Source organism: Syngnathus typhle, linkage group LG2, assembly GCF_033458585.1.
Source record: "Syngnathus typhle isolate RoL2023-S1 ecotype Sweden linkage group LG2, RoL_Styp_1.0, whole genome shotgun sequence".
Lineage (NCBI taxonomy): Eukaryota > Metazoa > Chordata > Actinopteri > Syngnathiformes > Syngnathidae > Syngnathus > Syngnathus typhle.
Window position 1 is genome coordinate 1821584 of NC_083739.1, and position 23895 is coordinate 1845478.

The 23895-nt window shown below is 42.8% G+C and overlaps 1 protein-coding gene and 1 long non-coding RNA gene across 10 annotated transcripts in view; one reads left to right on the forward strand and one right to left on the reverse strand.

Annotated features, from left to right (window-relative positions):
• Nucleotides 1–23895, reverse strand: part of tns1a (tensin 1a) — a 40926-nt gene that overhangs the window by 12939 nt on the left and 4092 nt on the right. For 5 of the 8 annotated variants that reach the window (XR_009718616.1, XM_061303829.1, XM_061303812.1 and 2 more), the window contains exons 2-17: nt 19015–19129; nt 17709–17746; nt 11922–11960; nt 10480–10521; nt 8998–9047; nt 8765–8936; nt 8647–8697; nt 8462–8584; nt 8319–8383; nt 8001–8084; nt 6232–6344; nt 6088–6148; nt 5928–6003; nt 5718–5847; nt 3631–3696; nt 3400–3525 (exon numbers count right to left, since the gene is read on the reverse strand). Coding sequence is in view for 7 of the 8 variants with exons in the window: in XM_061303829.1 (XP_061159813.1) it covers nt 3400–3525; nt 3631–3696; nt 5718–5847; nt 5928–6003; nt 6088–6148; nt 6232–6344; nt 8001–8084; nt 8319–8383; nt 8462–8584; nt 8647–8697; nt 8765–8936; nt 8998–9047; nt 10480–10521; nt 11922–11960; nt 17709–17746; nt 19015–19129 (1351 nt within the window). In the remaining variant the exon portion in view is untranslated. Of the gene's footprint in view, nt 1–3399; nt 3526–3630; nt 3697–5717; nt 5848–5927; nt 6004–6087; nt 6149–6231; nt 6345–8000; nt 8085–8318; nt 8384–8461; nt 8585–8646; nt 8698–8764; nt 8937–8997; nt 9048–9883; nt 10258–10479; nt 10522–11921; nt 11961–12070; nt 12186–15746; nt 16127–17708; nt 17747–19014; nt 19130–23895 lie in introns of those variants that run through there. The other 3 variants (XM_061303849.1, XM_061303857.1, XM_061303837.1) reach the window with 3 other exon arrangements.
• On the forward strand, nt 10207–18106 carry LOC133170734 (uncharacterized). 2 transcript variants are annotated; one of them, XR_009718618.1, is made up of 3 exons: nt 10207–10553; nt 13060–13158; nt 17734–18106. It is a non-coding gene; the product is annotated as an uncharacterized LOC133170734 (long non-coding RNA). The 2 variants fall into 2 exon arrangements; XR_009718619.1 differs by lacking the exon at nt 17734–18106 and adding an exon at nt 13509–14595.

Here is a 23895-nt window from a genome sequence, read left to right on the forward strand (position 1 = left end):
TAGTTTGGGTGGGGGGGGCGACTTATACTCAGGAGCGACATATACATACACTACCGTTCAAAAGTTTGGGGTCACAAAATTGTTTGTGTGACCCCAAACCTTTGAACGGTAGTGTAAATATTATTATAATAAAATATTATGAATTAAATATTATAAATTATATCTTATATTGTATACGATTATAAATAATCTATGAATATAAGTATACATATATATTATAAGATTTTTTACACAGAAGATTATATATATAATCTATAAATAATTATCCAAATAAATATATACACTACCGTTCAAAAGTTTGGGGTCACCCAAACAATTTTGTGACCCCAAACTTTTGAACGGTAGTGTATATATGTTTTTTTTCACTTTTCTGGGCATTTTATGGCTGGTGCGACTTATACTCCGGTGCGACTTATAGTCCGAAAATGACGGTAACTATAATTCAAATTTCAAATCACTGCTAGTATTCAAGTCAGGCAGCCATGAGCACTATTCAACATTTAACGGTTTCCTCTCTTCTTCTCAAGATCTCAATCGCAAGTCAACACTGCACTTTGCAAGAAAAAAAAAAAGCTTCCGTCAAAAACAAAACGGTGGCTACTGTCCCGGTTAAAGTCACCATTGTTTTTCACTAAGCCAACATATCTTAAACGGCGGCCGCAATTATACTCAATGACCGGCTCAGGCAGGAATGTGGGGGACAAGCAACGATGTCATCTCACGACTGGATGTGACATTGGGCTTTGATATCGCCGTGACGACAGCCAGTCTGCATGCCGGCCGAGTTTGACTGACAGAGCTTCAACTAATAATACGTCACAAATCTTTTTTCGATTTGAAGACGTTCGCAGCGTGACATATGACTGACAGCGTCTGGTTTTACACGAACCACGTCTGCCAGGCGTCCCATCCGTCACTCGTTCCTTAGAGGTAACGAGATGTGAGCGTCGGCGGTGTCACGTAGACCCAAACGACAGTCAGGGTGATGTCATGTGAAAGACATGGCGTCCATTTTCCGGTTCTCTCCATGCTAGGTTGACTCCAAAATAGCCATTGAGAGATGGCTTCAAGAGCAGAAGAGCATCACAGCGGGGTTCCCAGGACCGCTGCGACGGCAACCTGCTGCCGCGGCTCACCGCGCTGTCAGCGGCACGTCCGGGGCTCAAAGCATTTTGTTCTCGTGTGACAGCGCACATTTCGAATAGTTCACCGCTCTCCATTTCTGCAGACTTAGTTGGCTTCGGTATATTTAGTTTCTTTAGTCGCTCAAGTACAGGTAGATGGATATAGGCTACGTTTCGTATGTTAGAAGAAACTTGGGATACTGTTCCAAAGAATAGCAAGAGTTTGGAATGGACTGCTTTGGATGGAATGGAGACCGATATAAATCGAAACTGTTTTTCCTGGATGATTCCGGACTGATATCTGATTGCAATATCGGATCAGGACGCCTGTAAATTGTTTTGAACTGATTCCAAAATGGCACTATATTTTATTTATTTTTCTCTTGCACATCAAGTTATAATAATAATAATAATTATAAAGTCAAATAATAAATATAAATAATAATAATGATAATAATAATAATAAAGTCAAATAATAATAATAATGATAATAATGATAAAGTCAAGCTATAATAATAATAATAATAATAAAGTCAAATAATAAATAATAATAATAATTATAAAGTCAAATAATAAATATAAATAATAATAATGCTAATAATAATAATAATAAAGTCAAATAATAATAATAATAATGTTAAAGTCAAACTTAAGAATAAATAACTAAAAAATGAAAAGATGTAAATATCTCAAAAACCAGAATTTTTTTAAACCTGTGTCACATTTACGTACATGTTAAGTAAACCAGCTCTGATTCAAATTTGCTGTTGACCAGTGTTATCATCAGTGCCAAACATCATCAACAGTTAAAGTCTGACTACCGGCTTGGAAGATAATGCATGTAATGAAATCCGAGCGTTAATGTCAACAAAGACTCAACTCTCACCTGATTCCAAACGCACGAGTTTTCCTTCAATCAGTCCTCGCAAAAGCCCAAGTGACTTGTGAGGCTCTCCACATAAAACCGGTGGCGGTGTCTGCCTCGCCCCACGCCTGTGTCCCTTTCTGTCACTGTCCAGCTATTCTAGACATGTTTCACGGCTCGGCCCGGCCAAATAGGGGAGGGGTTGTAAACAAGGGAGACGGCCTTCAAGCCTTCTGAACAAATTCCACTGCTTCATCGTAACGTAACCAAAGTTGTGCTCATTCGTATTCACGTTTGCTTTCAGAGTCCAACGATTTGTTCTCCTGTTGAACAATCAGATGTTTGCATTGAAGCAACTTTCTGTTTACAAAAAGAGCACATGATAATTTGAAAGTACCGTATTTTCCGGACTATAAGGCGCACCTAAAAACCTAAAATCTTCTCAAAAGCCGACAGTGCGCCTTATAGTCCAGTGCGCCTTATATATGGACTAAATTCCTAAATTCAAACTGGCCCGAAGCATTGTGTCATGAAATCAAGCATAATCAAAAAGACTATGGATCATTATTTTGTGATGATAAAGTCATTTGTTGCATCTGAAGTTGAAATAAAAAAGATAAAATGGAGAATGATTTGATTTGGATTAAAAATCTGACATGATGCATTAATGGTGCGCCTTATAGTCCGGTGCGCCTTATATAAGGATTAAGTTTTAAAATGGGCCATTCATTGAAGGTGCGCCTTATAGTCCGGAAAATACGGTAACTGTTTTGCCTGACTCGCCGTGGCAGCGAGGTCGACAGCTGCCGATGAGGGGGGGGGGCGGGGTTATTAGCGAAGCAAATTCACGTTGACACACACGCTTGCTCAACGTGTAAATCAAATGGCGTGCGATACGCGCAGGTGAACGCTAACGTGGCGCGCTGACTATATACGAAACATGCTGCCGGGGGCTGCTGACTTCAATTGACAAGGATTCCCAAATACACCATTTTTATTCGTACTGGGCTCTTTCAAGTCCGTAGACAAGGTCGGTGTTAAACACGACGCCAGGAGGGCTAAGCGACCCCTTGATACGTGATGTTGTGCCTTTGAATCTATTCTCTACCATTGTCAGGGAATCATCATAAACTTCTCAGATAGTATCCTAGGAGTCAAACTATTTTTAGAGAGGGTAAAAACAAAGTCTTCCACTTCGCTGGACAGCCGAGAGGCTTGAATTACAGGACGAGACGTTTCCTGTCGAGTGGGAGGCAATTTGCAATTCGGGCGATTCCCGCTGACCTTCTTGAAACGCTGCAATTACCACGACGTCTCTCCGAGGACGTTCGTGAAAATAAGACGGGTCGTTGCGACATAGTAAGGTGGATGAGATGACGATCGTGATGAGCCAACGTGTTGTGGGCGTACCGTGCTGGTCATCCTCGGCTCCCTCGGAACGATGACTGAAGTTCTCATACGAGTCCCAACGGATCAGAGGATCTTGAGTGTTGTAGTCCACGCAGACGCTAGGCCCATTCTCCAGATGGCCCAGACCTGAGGAACGCATGTCGTCAAAGGCGGCTCATATATTTAGGAACGGTAATTATTGGCGGTTAGAAAAAAAAATACATGCTACCTTAGAAAAAAAATACATGCTACCTTTGATTTTCTGGGGAGCGTAGGAAAAGACAAACTCCACCTTGCCATACTCAGGAAATCTGTCATCTGTAGAAAGAAAGAAAGTACTTTCAAAGCGGGAACATCCGCCTTGTCCCCCAAATAAAAATATACCCCCATGCATACATGAACTCACAAATACAATGGACTTGTAATTACCCCTAGGTGCCACTGGGGGGGGAGCAAAATGCTTTTTTTTAATTGACTATTGAAGCTTCTGCCCTTCGGTGGACATTAGTTGCTTGATGCCACCAGATGGCGGCAAATAGTTTTAAATTAGACATGGCTTTGGTCTCAGCACAAAAAGATGAGTTTCTCAGTGCCTGATGAGTTCCCCAAATATCGTGAGTTCACCATAACACCAAAGTTCTTGGACCCTTTCTTCTTTTAATACAGTTAATAAGTCTTATGCCGTTCTATAAATAAAGATGAGTACATTTCCAAATCTATTTTGGCTGTAATTCCATTATTGACCACCAGATGATGGCGCACAACACACAACTCCAAAGTTCTTGGACCCTTTTTAGTTTTAATACAGTTAATAAGTCTTATGCTTTTATATAAATAAAGATGAGTACATTTCCAAATCTATTTTGGCTGTAATTCCATTATTGACCACCAGATGGTGGCACACAACTCCAAAGTTCTTGGACCCTTTTCAGTTTTAATAGTTAATAAGTCTTATGCTGTTCTATAAATAAAGATGAGTACATTTCCAAATCTATTTTGGCTGTAATTCCATTATTGACCACCAGATGGTGGCACACAACACACAACTCCAAAGTTCTTGGACCCTTTTTAGTTTTAATACAGTTAATAAGTCTTATGCTTTTATACAAATAAAGATGAGTACATTTCCAAATCTATTTTGGCTGTAATTCCATTATTGCCCACCAGATGGTGGCACACAACACACAACTCCAAAGTTCTTGGACCCTTTTCAGTTTTAATAGTTAATAAGTCTTATGCTGTTCTATAAATAAAGATGAGTACATTTCCAAATCTATTTTGGCTGTAATTCCATTATTGACCACCAGATGGTGGCACACAACACACAACTCCAAAGTTCTTGGACCCTTTTCAGTTTTAATACAGGTAATAAGTCTTATGCTTTTATATAAATAAAGATGAGTAAATTTCCAAATCTATTTTGGCTGTAATTCCATTATTGACCACCAGATGATGGCGCACAACACACAACTCCAAAGTTCTTGGACCCTTTTTAGTTTTAATACAGTTAATAAGTCTTATGCTTTTATATAAATAAAGATGAGTACATTTCCAAATCTATTTTGGCTGTAATTCCATTATTGACCACCAGATGGTGGCACACAACACACAACTCCAAAGTTCTTGGACCCTTTTCAGTTTTAATACAGTTAATAAGTCTTATGCTGTTCTATAAATAAAGATGAGTACATTTCCAAATCTATTTTGGCTGTAATTCCATTATTGACCACCAGATGGTGGCACACAACACACAACTCCAAAGTTCTTGGACCCTTTTCAGTTTTAATACAGTTAATAAGTCTTATGCTGTTCTATAAATAAAGATGAGTACATTTCCAAATCTATTTTGGCTGTAATTCCATTATTGACCACCAGATGGTGGCACACAACACACAACTCCAAAGTTCTTGGACCCTTTTTAGTTTTAATAAAGTTAATAAGTCTTATGCTGTTATATAAATAAAGATGAGTGCATTTCCAAATCTATTTTGGCTGTAATTCCATTATTGACCACCAGATGGTGGCACACAACACACAACTCCAAAGTTCTTGGACCCTTTTCAGTTTTAATACAGTTAATAAGTCTTATGCTGTTCTATAAATAAAGATGAGTACATTTCCAAATCTATTTTGGCTGTAATTCCATTATTGACCACCAGATGGTGGCACACAACACACAACTCCAAAGTTCTTGGACCCTTTTCAGTTTTAATACAGTTAATAAGTCTTATGCTGTTCTATAAATAAAGATGAGTACATTTCCAAATCTATTTTGGCTGTAATTCTATTATTGACCACCAGATGTCGGCGCACAACACACAACTCCGAGGCGGTGTTACCTTTGAATGTCTCATCCAATTCGCTTTTCCCGAACACCACTCCCAGATCGTGGATGGCGCAGGTGTGGAACTGCACCCTGAACATAACATCCCTGGTGGGGTTTCTGTAGCGCTTGTGGTAACACTTGAGCTGTGTGGCAGGTGAGCGGAGAAAGTGTGGCAACACAAAGATCAAACAGGAACAAGGTCAAACCAGGAGGAATGGCTCACCAGGATGTCGCCCTTTAGCAGGAGGCCCGGTTCGATGGTGATGCAGATGCTGGTGTTGCTGTCTCCCTGCACGTTGCTGCGGAACGACAACGACAGCATCTCGTAAGAACAAAGTGGTTCAAGGACGGGCCGCACCGACGAGGCGCTACTAATTGCGTACTATATTCCCGACGTGTAGACGGGCTGCATCGCTTGGTAAATCTTCAGAAATGGACGACAGCCTGGGCAGGGCGAAAAGCCAGAGGGGACATTAAGCTTCGTATGACTTCTCACCGCTCCAAATATTGCCAGGGCGCATCCTCACCCCCTTTGGACTCAAAGTTGGGAATTCCGTGCATGATGACGTGGTGCAGGAACAGGGGCTTGTTGTTGATTTTGATGTGGCCCGACAAAAGGCCGTTGAAGTATCGCACATACCTGAAGAGCAAAGACAACGCTTCTCGAATGTGAGGCAGACGTGCTAACGTGCTAACACTGCTTCCTGATGCTACTTCCCTCTAAGTTAGCGAAACAAATAATCGTATAAAATCAAAATAATCAAACGCGAGCATGTTTCTCCCCTGCTGCTCCTGTTTCCTGAGATTATTTCGACGATGGAAAGTGCAACAGTGAGTTGTTGTGTTCAGAGGACAATTGGGTTTCTGGTGAGTTAGTGCGGCCTGATTGTTAAACATCATTGTGAGGAGGCTCCCTGACATGACCTTGACCATGAGGAGGCCGAATGCCGTGCTCTGCTGATGGAGGCCAGATGGTTGAGTTAGCATGGATCTCACATAAGGTGCAAGCAAGTGAGGAAGGAAGGAAGGAAGGAAGGAAGGGAAGGAAGGGAAGAAGGAAGGAAGGAAGGAAGGAAGGAAGGAAGGAAGGAAAGAAGGAAGGAAGGAAGGAAGGAAGGAAGGAAGGAAGGAAGGAAGGAAGGAAGGAAGGAAGGAAGGAAGGAAGGAAGGAAGGAAGGAAGGAAGGAAGGAAGGAAGGAAGGAAGGAAGGAAGGGAGGATGGAAGGAAGGAAGGAAAGAAAGAAGGAAAGAAGGAAGGAAGGTAGGAAGGAAAGAAGAAAGAAAAGAAGAAAGGAAGGTAAGAAGGAAAGAAGGAAAGAAAAGAAGAAAGGAAGGTAAGAAGGAAAGAAAAGAAGAAAGAAAGAAAGAAAGAAAGAAAGAAAGAAAGAAAGAAAGAAAGAAAGAGAGAAAGAAAGAGAGAAAGAAAGAGAGAGAGAAAGGAAGGAAGGAAGGAAGGAAGAAAGAGAGAAAGAAAGAGAGAGAGAAAGAAAGAAAGGAAGGAAGGAAGAAAGAGAGAAAGAAAGAGAGAGAGAAAGAAAGAAAGGAAGGAAGGAAGGAAGGAAGGAAGGAAGGAAGGAAGGAAGGAAGGAAGGAAGGAAGGAAGGAAGGAAGGAAGGAAGGAAGGAAGGAAGGAAGGAAGGAAGGAAGGAAGGAAGGAAGGAAGGAAGGAAGGAAAGTGATGCAAAGTTGAAAAAGAAATTTGGCATGTCTTATTTTTACGTGTTGAAAGTTTCTTTAGATTTTGGATCATATTTTTGGGAGGGAGAGAAAAAAAAGAGCAAATTATTGCTCAGATTTTATAAACCTTGTCCAAGCACTTCTCCATCCACAAGTGAGGTCAGTCCAGTTTGAATGGCTCACATTCACCACCATAATAGCAGGCGGCTGAGGGCAGAGATAATGAAACGGGAAATAGCAGCTTGGCTGAGGATGAGTCAGTCCCCCGAGTTCTTTGTTGATTCTCTGCCACCTTCATCTTATCTCCCCCCCTCTGAAGTTCAGTGATTCCACAACATGCTTGATGACATCATCAACTCTGGTGGAAAACAGACGCTCTCCCGGGAGCTCTCTTGGCACGAGTGGAATCTCTTAAACAAGCACAGTGGACGCCGTGACATTTTCACACAATTATCCCAATTCGAGCGAAATTGCAAAACGTTCTTCCCGCGTACGGGAAGGAACCGCATTTGGACCGCTGGTTGGAAATTCGGGTGGTTTGGAAACACGCTGTGCATACTTTGTACTGCGCGATAAGCTAGCAGAACATTTCCAAACAGGGAGCGAGGTAACAACTGACCTTCTCTGCGAGGGCTGGCCCATGGGAAGCGCCTTGTCCTCGTAAAAACGCCTCATGGCGAAGCGGTCCAGGGCCTGGTCAGCGCTGAAAATGCAATTGTTGACATTAACGGGAATCCTTGGAAGATTTATCCTGCGGACTTTCAAAGTATCTCCAAAGTTTGAACAACATCTGGCGGCATTAAAGAACGATGACTCTCTCGAGAAGCACAACTATAAAGCAGCCGGGATGGCTTGTTTTGCTACATGAATCACGCACAAACACACACACACACACACACACACACACACACACACACAGCAAGATGTTTGTATCTACCTTGCTGAAATGTTGCTGTAGTGCATGTAGGCTGCCACCACCACCCCGGTCCGACCTCGGTTTCCCTGCAACGCCCCAAAAAGCCATACGGTGACCCACAAGTTCTCCGCGTTCATGAGATGGTGCGGTCCGCAGGAGTTTACTTTGTTGTGAAGCACCACGACGTTGTGCGGGTCGCCGTTGAGCCAGGTGTCGATGGCCTTGCACATGCTGCAGATCTTGTCCAGCGCCGGCGCGTGGTGGTCTGGCCAGCCGAACTCCAGCACCTGCACCGGACCAGCGAGCGTGAACTTTCTCAAATACCGTGTTTTCACGCCTCTTTTTTTACCTTCGGGTTTAATGTTGCGAGGTCGTTCCTCAACTCGCTCAGGTTGAGCACCTGAAAGAAGAAGACGAATGAAGCAGAAGCCACGGGCGGGCGGCTTCATTCGTGGCGTGTTCCTCACCAGGTAGTGTTCGCCGTGTTTGGAACGCAACATGGCCGCCACCTCTTTGAGGTGGGCGATGTAGCTGCGCTCCTCGGCAGTGGCGGGGAAAGAGAAGGAGATGATCCTCTCCGTGATGTAGACCAGGTCCACTTCGTAGCTCTCCTCCATGTCTTGGACCATACTCTGACTCCTGGTGAGGGCAAGTAAGTCACCGCTTGACGAATTCTGGTCAAATTTTGGTTGGATCTTACCGTGACTGCTTGCGCTTTATTTCTGCACTCTTGCAGGACCTGGCTGAGCCCTGAAGGGAAGTCAAGTGATCAATCATAAGCATGTTAGTCATCACTAGATGTCAAGTAATACAAAAAAAGTCCGGCGCCAAGAGTCAAAATGGAGATGTTCGGTGCACCAGATGTGAGACAGGCCTCATGTCGACACTGCGAAACGTGTGTGACATCACAAGAGTTTGTGGTCTTGTAGCAACATGCGGGGGGGGAGCTGTTAAAACTGCAGGATCCAACGTTGTCTTTAGCAGCCATTGCGGCTCGGCTCAAAATGAATCCACCAATTAAATTTGTTTACTGGAAGTGAAAATGTCAAAAGGTTGACGCTGCACAGCTACATGATAAAAACATTTTTTCATTTCCTTGAGAAAAACTAAAACTACGGGAAAGAAGGATGTGACAAATCCTTCAGCTCCCAAGACTTTCCAGACGCTGAGTAGCCACTTGACTGTCTGGAAACCAAAGCGCCATCATTTGAACTTGTGAAGACATTTTGAATTGTTTTTTGAGAAAGCTAGCGAATCTTAATGGCTAGCTGGTGAGCTAAAGTCAGCTCCATCGCATTTGATCCATTTCCCACCGAATTTTTGTTGTTGAATTTATCCAATTTTATTTCTTTTATTATTATTTTATTAATAATTATTTTATTTTATTTTATTTTATTATTATTTATTTATTTATTTATTTATTTATTTATTTATTTATTTATTTATTTATTTATTTATTTATTTATTTATTTATTATTTTATTTTATTATCCAATTTTGGGTGAACAAAATAAAACCATCCGGATTCAAATACAATCTAGTCTTCTTTTTTTTAAAAATAATTATTGAAATGTGGGCGTGGCCTACCTTGCAGCCCAGGTAACCTGTGCTCCACCTCCAAGTTAAGCTCAAGAAGGGAAAACATCTCTTCAAAGAGCCGCCGAGAGGCATGGCTGAGCAAGCTGCCGGCTAGTTTCTCTCCAGAATATCCGAATAAGTGCGAAAACAAAGTTGGCCGTGACGCATCGGCGTCCGGCGAGGCTGCATTCCACTCGGCGCGGGTTCCCATGATGCCAAAAGATGCTGGATGCCGACTGATGTTTTCCCCTCCTTTGCAGCTGCTCCTCCCTCCATCCATCCGTCCATCTCATGATCTCAACTCCCCCGCCACAATTTCTCCCTGTGTTGATGAGCGCTTCCTTTGCACTCCAAACATGCGCCGCTTACTGTAATTACCCTTCAGAATGAAGTTCCTGAGCTCAAAATAGTTTCGGCCTCGCGGCTAGCTAGCTAGCTAGCCTTATCTTGGTTGGTTCTGCTCCAGCTGCGAGCTGAAATGAAACTAAAAATGTTCTCAGCCTGTTGTCCAGATATTTACGACGAGTTAGTCATTGTTGCCTTCAGAGTCAGAAAGTGCTTTTAAAAATTAGTCAGCTGATATCAACACTGGACTGTGTGCTTACCGGAGTATCTACGTGCTTTAATGGCAGCTGAGGAGTTGGAGGCTGTGGAGAGAAACCAGACAGCCGAGTGAGTGGTGAGTCGCAAAATGTTTGCATACTTATCTTATGAAGAGAATTATTTAGATAGAAAGGGGGCGGGGCTCAAATCGGAATTACCGTATTTTCCAGACTATAAGGTGCACCTAAAAACCCACAATTCTCCCAAAAGCCGACAGTGCGCCTTATAGTCCGGTGCACCTTATATATAGACCAAATTCCTAAATTTAAACTGGCCCGAAGCATTGTGTCATGAAATCAATCATAAGTGGCCCGCTGAAGACTATGAATCATGAATCAAAAAGACTATGGATCATTATTTGGTGATTATAAAGTCATTTGTTGCGTCTGAAGTTGAAATAAAAAAGATAAAATGGAGAAAGATTTGATTTGGATTAGAAACCTGACATGATGCATTAATGGTGCGCCTTATAGACCGGTGCGCCTTATAGTCCGGAAAATACGGTACAAATACGTGACAAAGGAACTGTACAGACAAAACATAAACATGAAGCCAATCATCTTCATCCAGGAAAAATAGTTGAGTGGTGTGCTTAGTTGAGCTCTGTAAACAAAACTCCAGACTGTTTATAAACTGCATTGGTCATCTTAAAGGGCCCCGTCCAAAGTCAAGAAGTGACTGATTGGAATGTTCCTAATTTGTTCAGCTCTTCAAATATGAGAAAGAATTTGGAAAGCAGCATGGAATTCCGGACACGGTCCCGAGCGTGATGCAAAATGAGAGCGCAGGGGTCAAAGGCAAGGCCCGAAAGGCAGATAGGGATCAACGCGTCATTTTATGTGGCCTATGAGAATTTGAAGCTTTTTTGTGTCCTCAAAGGCCTTTTGAAAATATTTTTAAATAATTCATAGTCGAACAAACTGTCTTTTCTTGACTTTTAATTTAAAATCCTTTCATGCGTTTTCTCGGTCTCATTGGCACACTGTTGGCAAGACGAGGAAACTTTATTTATATAAGGCTTTTTACAATTTAAAGTAAAATAATTAGAAGAATGTATAAAGAAAAAAATTACAAATAATTTCTAAAAATTAAAATAAAAAGTAAAAAAATATCATATAATATGTAAGGCTAGGCGATTTTCAGAATTTAAAGTAAGAAAATTGGAAGAATTTACAAACAAAATAATTACAAATAACAAAATAATTTAAAAAATAAAGAAATATGAACAAATAAAAAATAACTGACTACAATTACGATATGGAAACCCTAACCACGACCATTAACTACGAGTTTGACATCCCTGCTTTAGAGCCTGACCTTTGACCTCGATCAGCATCTCGCAGCTTTGCCCACAATTCCAGGAAGGATCAATATATTGAAAAGGGGATTTGAGCAGGTCGAAAGGGTCAATAAAGGTTTGTCATGCGCGACGGGTGCTACTCACCAGCTCATAGTTGGTTCCCGTTTGACACGTCGCGGTGACCTGGAAGAGGAGAAACAGCATGAGAAGAACTGCGATTCTGTTTTCACTTCAGCCCCGCAAATAATAACAAGCGAGGATACGCCGATCCTCCGATTGCTTCACGACGTTACATTTTCTGATGTCTTTAAATAGGAGGAAGGCCACCAGCGCGTGTTCCCAGTATCAAGTGCTCCGAGAGCGGCTCCTCATAGTCTGTGTGAGCATCTCGCAGTCTCGCCGCATGTTTGCTGGCAGCGAGACGGACGCGGGCTATCAGCGGCCGGCAGGCTCCGCCGGGCGGGAAGGAAGCCACCATAATGAGTTTGCACAGGGAGAACAAAAGCCTGGCTGGCATTTGCAAGGCTGTCATGGAGCATATCGGGAGACGGGATCTGGAGCGCCTTTGTTGACATGCCACGCGGTGGCAATGCCGGCAAACATCATTGATGAAAGTTTTGCACTTTGCTTGGCTTCCCGCCGCCTCCACTGACATTAGCGCGGCGGCTGAATCGTTACAGTGCGGTCACTTCATTTACCGTATTTTCCGGACTATAAGGCGCACCGGACTATAAGGCGCACCTTCAATGAATGGCCCATTTTAAAACTCCGTCCTTATATAAGGCGCACCGGACTATAAGGCGCACCATGACTGCATCATGTCAGATTTAGAATCTAAATCAAATCATTCTCCATTTTATCTCTTTTTTTTTCAACTTCAGACGCAACTAATTACTTTAGAATCACAAAATAACGATCCATAGTCTTTTTGATTCATGATTCATAGTCTTCAGCGGGCCACTTATGATTGATTTCATGACACAATGCTTTGGGACAGTTTAAATTTAGGAATTTGGTTGGCTTTTGAGAAAACTTTAGGTTTTTAGGTGCGCCTTATAGTCCGGAAAATACGGTACAACTCGGGGTTACGTCAGGACGATTTTCCCACGGGCGACTGAAGAAAAAGAGCCCATGAGTGAATATCACAACTGCACAATGTTAATAAGTTACAAGATAAGAAAATTCAACTCAAATGCCCCCCCCCCTTGAAAAAAAACAATGTACATGAATTATTAACAAGAGTTGCGTAACTGACATTCACGGCATGTTTCTCGATCCAAAGGTCAAAAGGCGTCGGCGATGAGCGGAATGGGACTTGACGACCGAGCTTCACTGTTAACATTCCCAAGTGCAACTACTCCATCCTTATAAGGAGGCCGAGGTGGGAAGCAAATATAATCTTCAAGTGGTTTGCGTACATAAAAGCACAGGAATAGCTCGAAGGCTTTGCCATGTGCCAGAATTAAGTAGAAGTTTAAAAAAAAAAAAAAAAGAAGCCATGCATCCGAGTTGTTATGGTAAAAATTTTTTTTTTTTGCTCCTTCAAAGAAAAGCCAATGATGAAGAACAATTCAAATAATTCCAGGGGACGGGTCCAAATTGTTTTTTTTGTGCTTATGCAGTTCAGAGTACTGACTTTTACCCCCAAGTGGTGTTCTATCATTGGAAGAAGGTTTTTTTTTGAATGAATCTGCCAATTAATCAGTTATCACAATTTTTTTCCCCTATCAGGCAGGCCCGATTCTATTTCATGTATGGCGCATTGCCTCCACACTCACAATTCCCTCCGCAATCCTACTGAGCTCGGCGATGGCTGCTTGCCTGAAAAACTGAATTCCACGCTCACCAAGCTATGGCCAAATAAGGACCGAAGCTCAAAAAAAACAAAAAAAAAACTCTTGGGATGGATTTAAACATGCTGGCTCTCTGATTTCCTCAGAGAGGGAAGAAATCCACAGAGCGCCATAATGTGTGTTCATCATTGATTTGACATGTGGAGGTGGTGATGCTGTACATTCAGGAAGGTGACAAATCAAGGAAAGACTGAAATGAATGACCAATATGGGGACAACTAATATCTTCCCAGATGGGGCGCCTGAGGGTCATTTGTGAGCATAAACACAAGACAAGATGGCGGTCGGTTTCAAAGTCCTCTAAATTTTAGAGGTCAAACTCATTTTTGTTGCGGGCCGCATCGGCGTCATCTTCGGAAGGCCACGATGACTGTCAACCCAAATAAATCTCATATTATATACAGAAAACGCTACACAACAAATTGATGAATAACTACCGTAAATTCCGGACTATAAGCCGCGACTTTTTTCCAAAATTTTGAACCCTGCGGCTTATAGTCAGGTGCGGCTTATATAAGGATTTTTTTCGTGATTTTTGTGATGACTTGATCACTTTTATACACTGCGGTATCTTGAAAAAAACAACAACAACAAAAATACTATTTTGAAACACTACTATGGCTGCTGCTTATTCTGGCTGTGTTGCTTGTGACTATTATGAGCTTTAGTAGGAATGCACGCTAGGTGACCTCCGTCTCTAAACCCTTCGTCATAGGCAATGTTTAGAAAGACATGTTAAAGTATGTTATAAAAACTTTAAAAAGGCTTTCTGTGAACGGTCTTTCTTTGTAAAAAAAAGCGTGTGCACGTCCGGTTTATAGTCCGGTGCGGCTTATATAAGAAAAAAACTAAAATATCCCCCAATTTTAGCTGGTGCGGCTTATAGTCCGGAATTTACGGTACTTTTGAAATCAGGGTAAAAAACTGAAAATTTTGAAAAAATATGAATAGTAAAAAATAGCCTCTATTTTTTTTAAAAAGTGAAGAAAGTTTGCAATCTTAGCATCAACGCAAACTCAGTGTACAATTTGTCTTTGCGGGCCCAATTCGGCCCGCGGGCCAGAGTTTGACACCCAAAAAACACAGGCCATAAATTTTAGGTGGCAACAGCGTGGAAAAAAACCAAACAAAAAAACTTCCTGGCCAGAAATGCGCTCACTCGAATGATGTCATTGCATTATTTCCTCCTCTGCTCACAAACATTGCTATAAAATGTTCTTTTTTACAACCGTGGTTTTCAACAAGACATGAAATGTCGGCTGCCCAGACCGCAGCATGATGATCTATACGACGAGCTCTCCTCCCACCCGCCGCAGTTACGTGACGGCTTTGCGGTCCAAAAAGGAACTTCAGTGGAGATGCTTAGAAGACTGGATGAGAGGGAAAGTAGCTTTTGGACCACCATCAGGCCGCAGTGAGCGGCAAGGGGCCAATCACTCCGACTGCTACAAAATCGACATTTAATGAGCAGCTGATGAAGATCAGATGTGCAATGGCAGCTCACTTTGGACCCCAAAAAAAAAAAAAAACTTCTGTAAACAAATTTCACGCAAGAGCGGAGCCGTCTCACGACGCAGCCGCTCGATTCCAGCTTGTTTAACATTAGGGAGGACCGAGTGTGCGGGTACACGACATTTCCCTCGGGGTTGCTCTCCGACATGTCACCTTCCCCGAGGGGAACCCGCTTCTATAAGAAGAGACAAACAGCTGTTCTATTAACATCGGTCTTCACCTCATCGCGCTCGAGGGACACGCTCTTGTTACGGGCAAGGTGAGGGAAAAAGGTGGAATGTTTTCTCTGGAGCTTCAGAAGCAAATTAAGAACATTGGCAGGCTGGGCCGTACCCGAGGGCGCTACGATAAAAGTCGATTGCCGTGTTTTGTCTCGGCGACGGCAACAGAGGACACGTGACCTCCTGACCTCTCGTCTCGCCGAAGGTCAGAGACGAGAACGACGTCAACAAACGGGAAAGTGCGCAAACTTTTCAGCTTGACTTCATCTCCTGCACTTTGAAGGAAGCTGCCAACTTGCCAAGCCTCAAATGCCTCTCACATGACGTAACATGAGGAAAAAAAAAATCCCGCATACCAGGAAAAATATTTCTAGGCTTCTTACCTGTCCGCCGGAGCGCTCTCTCCTCTCTCCTTCTCTGCTTGCTTTCTAACGTTGCATTTCCACCGGCAGCCTCGCCCCCTCCCGAGAGAAGCAGAACCAAATACAGACACTTTCGACTACCTCCTCCTCCAACCCCCCCCCACCCTCACTCAAAACACCGTCGGTAATCCCGCACGCGTGCCAGAAAGCTACTGAAGTCGACTATGTTCAGCCGGCGGACGGAACCAGGATGCACTTTTGGTGCTGCTGGCTCAGACTCGTCCCTTTGCTGCCAAGTCATCTTGCAACGCTCTATATAAGGCCAAGAAAGCAGCTTGGGGCTTCTCGGTGCCCGAAGCGAGACAGTACAACTGCAGAACTCCCTCCCACTCTGTCCAATTCCCCTGTCCGCACTCCTTCTGTCTGCACTTTGCTCAAAGCGGCTGTTGAAAGAGAATAACTATCATTGCATCAACAACGTGGGGGGGAAATGCATTGGGGGGAGTAAAAGCAACCTGGATGGATGGATGGATGGAAAAAACAACAACAACACAAGTACAAGGAGTAAGACAAGAGTGATAAAACGATCATTTGGATACGTTATGCGTGGCACATGTTGGCGACGTCAAACCTTCTTGACACCCCCGTTCAAATCATGATAGGCCCCATTAAAGCGCCATAAAGTGTCTAAAAGCATTCGCGTGCACCCTTAATGATGTCAACAATGTGATGTTAAAATTAGCATAAAGAATAAAATCATTGAGACTGTTGACACCTTCACTGTTACAAGGTCAGCGGCTGGAGATAAGACCGTAGTTTCTATACAGTTGAGGATTTCAATCTTGTTCTCCTTCAAAAGATTTTTAAAAAATTGTTTTTCCAGTTTGAAGTGTGTTTTATGAACACAATTGAGCAAGCAACGTCTTAGTTGAGACTGAGGGGGGTGATGACATTTACAACATGACTTCAAACCCCCTAAGAACAGCCTCGTTGGGCTCTAATCATCGTTGTGTCCTCGGCTTGTCATCGGTTCGGTTTTCCATTGCACACTGGGATCATGCGGTGACATTAAAAAGGCCGAAGTGGGGGAACGGACGGCGACAGACGGACGGACCCCGGTGGGCCCGCTGGAGGAAATGTGCCGGCAATTAAGGGCAACGAACACATGGCTTCACATCACTCTTTTCATCTTGCACGCAGACAACAAAGTGTCACATGAAAACCACTCTGGGGGCTGAATTTAGAAGTTAGGAGGTTACTCCAGAGGTCAGACATTTTGTTTGTTGTAGCCTTGTATTTGATTACCGTATTTTCCGGACTATTAGGCGCACCTAAATACCTCAAATTTTCTCAAAAGCCGACAGTGCGCCTTATAGTCCGGTGCGCCTTATATATGGACCAAATTCCTAAATTTAAACTGGCCCGAAACATTGTTGTATTAAATCAATCATAAGTGGCCCGCTGAAGACTATGAATCATGAATCAAAAAGACTATGGATCATTATTTTGTGATTATAAAGTCATTTGTTGCGTCTGAAGTTGAAATAAAAAAGATCAAATGGAGAATGATTTGATTTGGATTAAAAATCTGACATGATGCATTAATGGTGCGCCTTATAGTCCGGTGCGCCTTATATATGGACAAAGTTTTAAAATGGGCCATTCATTGAAAGTGCGCCTTATAATCCAGTGCGCCTTATAGTGCGGAAAATACGGTATTTTCACTGGCGGAGCTTGAGGGTGGGTGCGAGGGCACTGCCCCCCTAAAAAAAAATCCTTGAATCTCCCAGTGCCATGCCAGATAATTGATTTGGCCATTTCCCACATTTTTGGGCCATGTAGGGAACATATAATTAATATTGACAATTTTTAGGGTGTTATTTATAAACTTTTTTTTTTTTGCGGAGCCCCTGAGGTATCCTCGACTCCCAGATGGCACAGTGAAATAGTTCGTAGAACAACCAGGGAAGTAAAATGTCTTACCTTCACTTCACATTTCTTATGGCAGGACAGTTGACAAGCTGCAAAGAAGAAAGACACGTGTTACTTGGACATCGGCGAAACAAAACACATGCAGACTTGCAAACACCGTGATGCTTTCTGTCACGCTCACTGCCCAGTCGCTGAGCTGGAAAACTGCACCAAGGTCAGCCTGCTGCTGCTGCTGCTGCCGTAACTAAGTGTGGGGCTGCCCCCTAGTGGCTAAACTGCAAACAGCCACCATAGCGCATGACAAGGGGATTCTTTTATTTCAGGGGTGTCCAACTTTTTAAGTTGGCATTTGCTGATATCATTATCGAGCCTCTGGAACAAATAAAGCGATTTTTAAATGATTAAAGTCTTTAAATAATATTTTAATGATGGGTTTTAGGGGTAAATGTTTTAGAGGGGCATCTATGAGTGGCACAGCTGTTTTAAAAAGACAAAAATAAGAAAATTATTTTATTTCAGGGGTGTCCAAACTTTTAAGTTGGCATTTCCTGATATCATTATACATCGAGCCTCTGGAACAAATAAAGTGTTTTTTAAATGATTAAAGTCTTTAAATAATATTTTAATGATGGCTTTTAGGGGCAAATGTTTTAGAGGTGCATCTATGAGTGGCACAGATGTTTTAAAAAGACAAAAATAAGAAAATGAATTGTGGATGAATTTGATTCCAATGATTTGAGAAGTAGTCATTGCAAACGCCGATATTGTAATGTTGAGGTTTTTGAGTCGTTTGGACGTGATTGGAAATTTGTCGAGAGGAACAAAAGAGTGCTGAAGACAAATCTCATGGCCTCCCCCCCCCGCCCCTTCCCGTTTCCCCATTTTCCCATTCTGCCTCTGTCTACCACCCCACTTTACGTCTTATCTAGGCTAATTCAGCAGCAGCTGCAGCAGCCGTGCTAATTTTAACAGCAAATCCTTCGCCAAAGCCCCAAACCGGCTTGATCTCCTACTGCTGCTGAAGCTTTTCAGCTCGGCTTTGCCTGCAGTTAGCGCAGCCATTGGCACCGCAGCCGCAAAAGAATAACCACGTATGTTTGCACCGAAAAGGAGACGGAAAAAAACAAAAAGCGCCACGTGAAGGAAACTGGATCACAGCGACGGACAAGGATTTCCTGAACATCATCGACCTCGGCTCGCTGAGGCGTGCTAATGTTTCTGGCAGGCGTGATGGCAATTTGCTGAACTAAACGGACAAAGTAGGTCGTCAGCAGCCGCAGCCTTTCCCAGTGCGGCGAGGGAAAGAAACACCTCCAATTGATTATCCGGGAAAATAAAAGCAGGATTGGTCGCTCACCTTTGCAGATGAGACCCTCCTTTGTGATGGCCTGCTTGCATATATCACAGCTCTTGGCCTTCTTGAATGGCTTCAGTTTGAAGGTGTGCGTGTGGACCCCCTCCAGTTCGTCGGGCTGAGGAGAAGCGGGAAAGAGGAAATTGGCGTCACGCAAAGCGAGGACCTCAACGTTTGTCGTTTACAATGTATCCGACACATCATTTTACGTTAAAGATGTTTGATTGAGCGTCTAGTTAAAGCTAAAAGAAGAGGAAAAAGTCTCACAGAGGCAAAATAATGTCATTATAAAGTTGGTCCTTTAAAGAAAAGCCTTGAAACTGACAAAAGTGACACAAATAAAAAAAATATGCGAAAAATTTGGAATGAATTAACATATATTTTTTAAATGAAATGAATTACCGTAATTTTCGGACTATAAGTTGCGTTTTTTTCCCATAGTTTGGGTGGGGGGGCGACTTATACTCAGGAGCGACTTATATACATATATATGGTTTTTTTTTTCACTTTTTGGGCCATTTTATGGCTGGTGCGACTTATAGTCCAAAAATTATGGTACATTTTAATGAATTTAATTAATTTCAAAAGACATATTACAAAAATATGAACAATCTGGCCTGTACAGCTCTGTTTGCAGACACACAAACGAAGCATACCAAAAACGTACCTACTCAGAAAGCTACGTTAAGTTCTCGTGCTGATTTGTGTCAATGAATTGTCAAAGAAAGTAAAAGTTCTCTGGAGTGAAATATGACGCCCAAGGTCAAAGGTCATCCAGCTGCACCAAGAAGCAAAACATACCAAAAAGTCCAAATAGAAGGAGAAACAAAACACAAAAGCGTGTGTGTGTGTTCAGGGTGTTTCCCCTCGAACAATTCCGTCATCTTTCCAATTAGAACGAAGCCGAGCAAGAACCCTCCTGTCATATTCTCATTATCCTCGCTCCCTGGACGACCTTTCGTGAGTCATAGCATCAGTGTCATTTCCTTTGTGTGTTTGTGCAGGCTGAAGAAGAAAGGCAACTTTTTACACCCGTTTACTGATTGGCTGCCACGGCAACGTGTGTCAGTAGATACACTTAAAACTTGAGTATTGTCCAGATTTGTAAATAACCCTCAAAATGATAGTACTGTTTTTTTTCATGTATAATGCGCCCCCATGTATAATACGCACCCTAAAAATGGCATGTCGATGTTGGAAAAAAGCCTGTACCCATGTATGATACGCACCCAAATTTTAACTCCTACTTAAGTCAGTAAACGTAAAATGATTTCAGAAAAAAGATCATCTTTGGGAACAACCGGATGTTATTCTGCCGGTCAGTATCATTGCGCATGCGCTAGCAAACTCGATAGCGAAGAAATGTTTCGGATTTGCGTAGGGTACATTGTGACAGCAAACGAGCAGGCGATCGAGCAAGCGTCTGATACGAGAGCATTGTGTTCGTATGGAGTGTGTTTGAAGTGAACAGCAGAGAAGAAAGCGCATCTGTAATGGCCGCCTCCGTATCATATCTGGATTAAAAAAAAAATTGGACCCATGTATAATGCGCACCCTAGATTTTAGGACAATAAATTAGTTAAATTTTGCGCATTATACATGGAAAAAAACGGTACTTGAAGAGGTCCAAGAGAGAGAATTAAGATTTATCTTGAGGGACAGAAAATGGATGAAGATGAAAGCCAAAAAAAAAAAGAGAGTGGACGGCCCAAGATCTGAAAACGCACAACAAGGCGAGGAGTTGTTCCTCTGAGGATTATGGACAGCTAGCACAGTAAATCAAGTACTGGTGCTCCTCTCCCCGAGGTGCACTTAGCTAATGAAAAGCAGCACAACAATACCTCGGCTTCACTTGGAGTGGAGACGCGCGAGACAGAGGCGGGGCGGGGCAGGGCGGGGCGACACACCCAAAGACACCAACGTGTCCTTCGGCACCCCGTGAATGCAAATTATTCTTGCCATGTATGAATGGTATGAAGGCGAGCAAACGCTCCAAGAAATGAACTATTTGGTTCGGCATCAAAGGCCACACCTAAATCCAAAATCAGCCGCATTTTCGATTGTCGTCAAGGATTGCCAGATTGACTTTGTCTTGGGTTGCTGATGTCATTTTCCTGCACTCCATTAACTCTTTAATAACAAATAAAAAAAGTTGAGATTTCCTTAGGAAAACAAAAATCGATATATTTTTTAATAAAATATGAAAAATACACAGCTTAGAGCTGCATTTTTTCTTTTATTATTTTTCTAACTATTATCACATTGCTGTTTTTTTTCCTAATGCGTAGATGAAGCAAATATAAAATATTCCATCTCCACAGAATGAATGCTAACGGCATCTGTGGCGCTAACGATCAAATAATTATTGAAATGTAAAATCCCGCAGGAATGATGACGGAGTCCAGGTAGAACTCGTCCGGCACATGGCACGACTCCATCCATCCATCTATCCAACCGAGCGAGCGTGAGGAACAGCGAGCTCCACAGCAACAAACACGGCCCGAAGCAGGAGAAGTCCCGTACGCCCCTCAGGATTAAGAAAGAAAGCAGTCACACCTGCTTTCCATTTCCACCAGCTTGAAATTCTGCCCGGAACAAAGAGTGCCTTTGTGGGCCGGGCCGGGCCGGGCGTTCAACAAGGAGGGCAAACCCTACCAGATGCGATGCGTTCACTGTTACAAAAAAAAACTTGTAATTCCCTCCGATTCCAACTCTGCACGTTTGATGATCTTCCTACAAATCAAGATGCTCCATGAAAAGAAAGCAAATATTCACCAAACGGGCTGCAGGGAGAAGAAAGGGAAAACTGCCTTGCCAGATGTTGAATTGCTCGATTCTTGCGCAATCACACATCGGCCGGCGCTGTCCGTCAAGCTTGTCCGGACTTTGCCAAATATGTTTCTCCCCTTTTTCTGCAACGATGGATCAGTGTAGGAGAACGTAGATATGAGTTGCTGATGTTTTATCAATGACAACGAATCCGGTCGATCCCAGCGGGCACGTGGCCAGATTGGCGCAGAGGAAGAAAGCTTTGGGCTGCTCGTGTTAGCATGAGAAATTGGAATGTCACATGATCGATAGCAGGTACAGAAGACGTGCTGATCAATGCGCAACAAGTGTGTTGGGCCACGTGGATGGTGAGCCGTGCAGATGTGCAATTTTAGGTCATGTGACCCGGAGCCGGACATGATTAGTGAATATGTCAAAACAGTTTTTCATGTCACTTCAAAGATGCTTTGGGGTTTCTTAAAAGGGTCGACGAGCGTTTTTTGTCGCATGGGATTTTTTTTTTTCTCAGATCTGAATCGGACTGAGCAAGCATCTTCTTTTCTGAAAACAAAACTGAATAAATGCCCCCAAATTAAAGCTGAAAGTCTGCAGCAAATTTGTGGTGGGAAGAAAGAATGCCCAAAAACACGAGAATTGTGTCCCAATATTTATGGATCTGCCAGTATCGCCTTCATTTAATACTCTCGGAGTCTGTAAAGTCTGCCACCTTCCCGCTAACATCAAAACTTTCAGAACTCTAGCCATCTGGACCATCCAAAGTAGCACAGCATCAGTGGGGAGAAGAAAAAAAAAGTCTAAATTTATTTTTGGGCTCACTGCAATTGTTTCTTGTTAGATTGCTTCAGCAGGATGGCTGAAATGAAAAACAAAAAAAAAAGTCTCCAAAGTCCAAACTAGAACGTTCCAAGCTCCACGCATAGTCACAATATATTGATCCCGCGCACTCAGCATATCTCACGGGAGCTCCGTTTAACGGGCACCAAAGAATTAACTTTGCCGCGCTCGATACGATTTAATTTAAGGAGGACCATTCAATCCACACATCAAGTTAACGCAGTGCCTCGTATTGTTTCGACCAACATTTTCTATTTTTAGAATTTGCTATGAGTTATATTGTCAAATCAGAAATGGACCAATAGACAGGCTGAATGAGCAGCACATTAGTTGCACACCAAGAAAAAAAAGAAAATAGTCGGAGGTGTGGCACGGCTGTTAAAGTCCAATCAAAGGCCGATTGATTTTCACGGCTCTGCTGGGATTTGTCAATAAGGGGACTCTGTTAGACAACTGAAGACATGACACATGTGGCATACATCGGTCTTTCCAAGCGATGCAGCAAAGATGTACCGTTTTTTTCCATGTATAATGCGGCCCCATGTATAATACGCACCCTAAAAATGGCATGTTGATGCTGGAAAAAAGCCTGTACCCATGTATAATACGCACCCAATTTTTGACTCCTACTTAAATCCGTAAACGTAAAATTATTTCAGAAAAAAGATCATCTTTGGGAACAACCGGATGTTATTCTGTCGGTCAGTATCACTGCGCATGCGCTAGCAAACTCGATAGCAAAGAAATGTTTCGGATTTGTGTCGGGTACATTGTGACAGACAGCAAACGAGCAGGTGATCGAGCAAGCGTCTGATACGAGAGCATTGTGTTTGAAGTGAACAGGGGAGAAGAAAGCGCATCTGTAATGGCGGCCTCCATATCATATCCGGATTTAAAAAAAAATTGTACCCATGTATAATGCGCACCCCAGATTTTAGGACAATAAATTAGTTAAATTTTGCGCATTATACATGGAAAAAAACGGTATTGGGGGGATAAAAATCTTGCTAGCAATGAGCACATTCATGCTACTGTAGGAGCACTGCCCGTGTCAGCGCGTCACATCCAATATTCACTCCCTGTGCACGGGCCTGATAAATGATTAATAGCGTGTATTTGGGGAGCTTTCTTCGAACCAGCCTCTCGCACGTCACCCGTGCGTGTTACACCTCGCGGCCTTTGAGGTTTTTACATTCTTCTGCCGCTGATGATGTCGCCTTTAAAAAAAAAAGTCTCACTGCACGGGAAGCTCCATTTCTC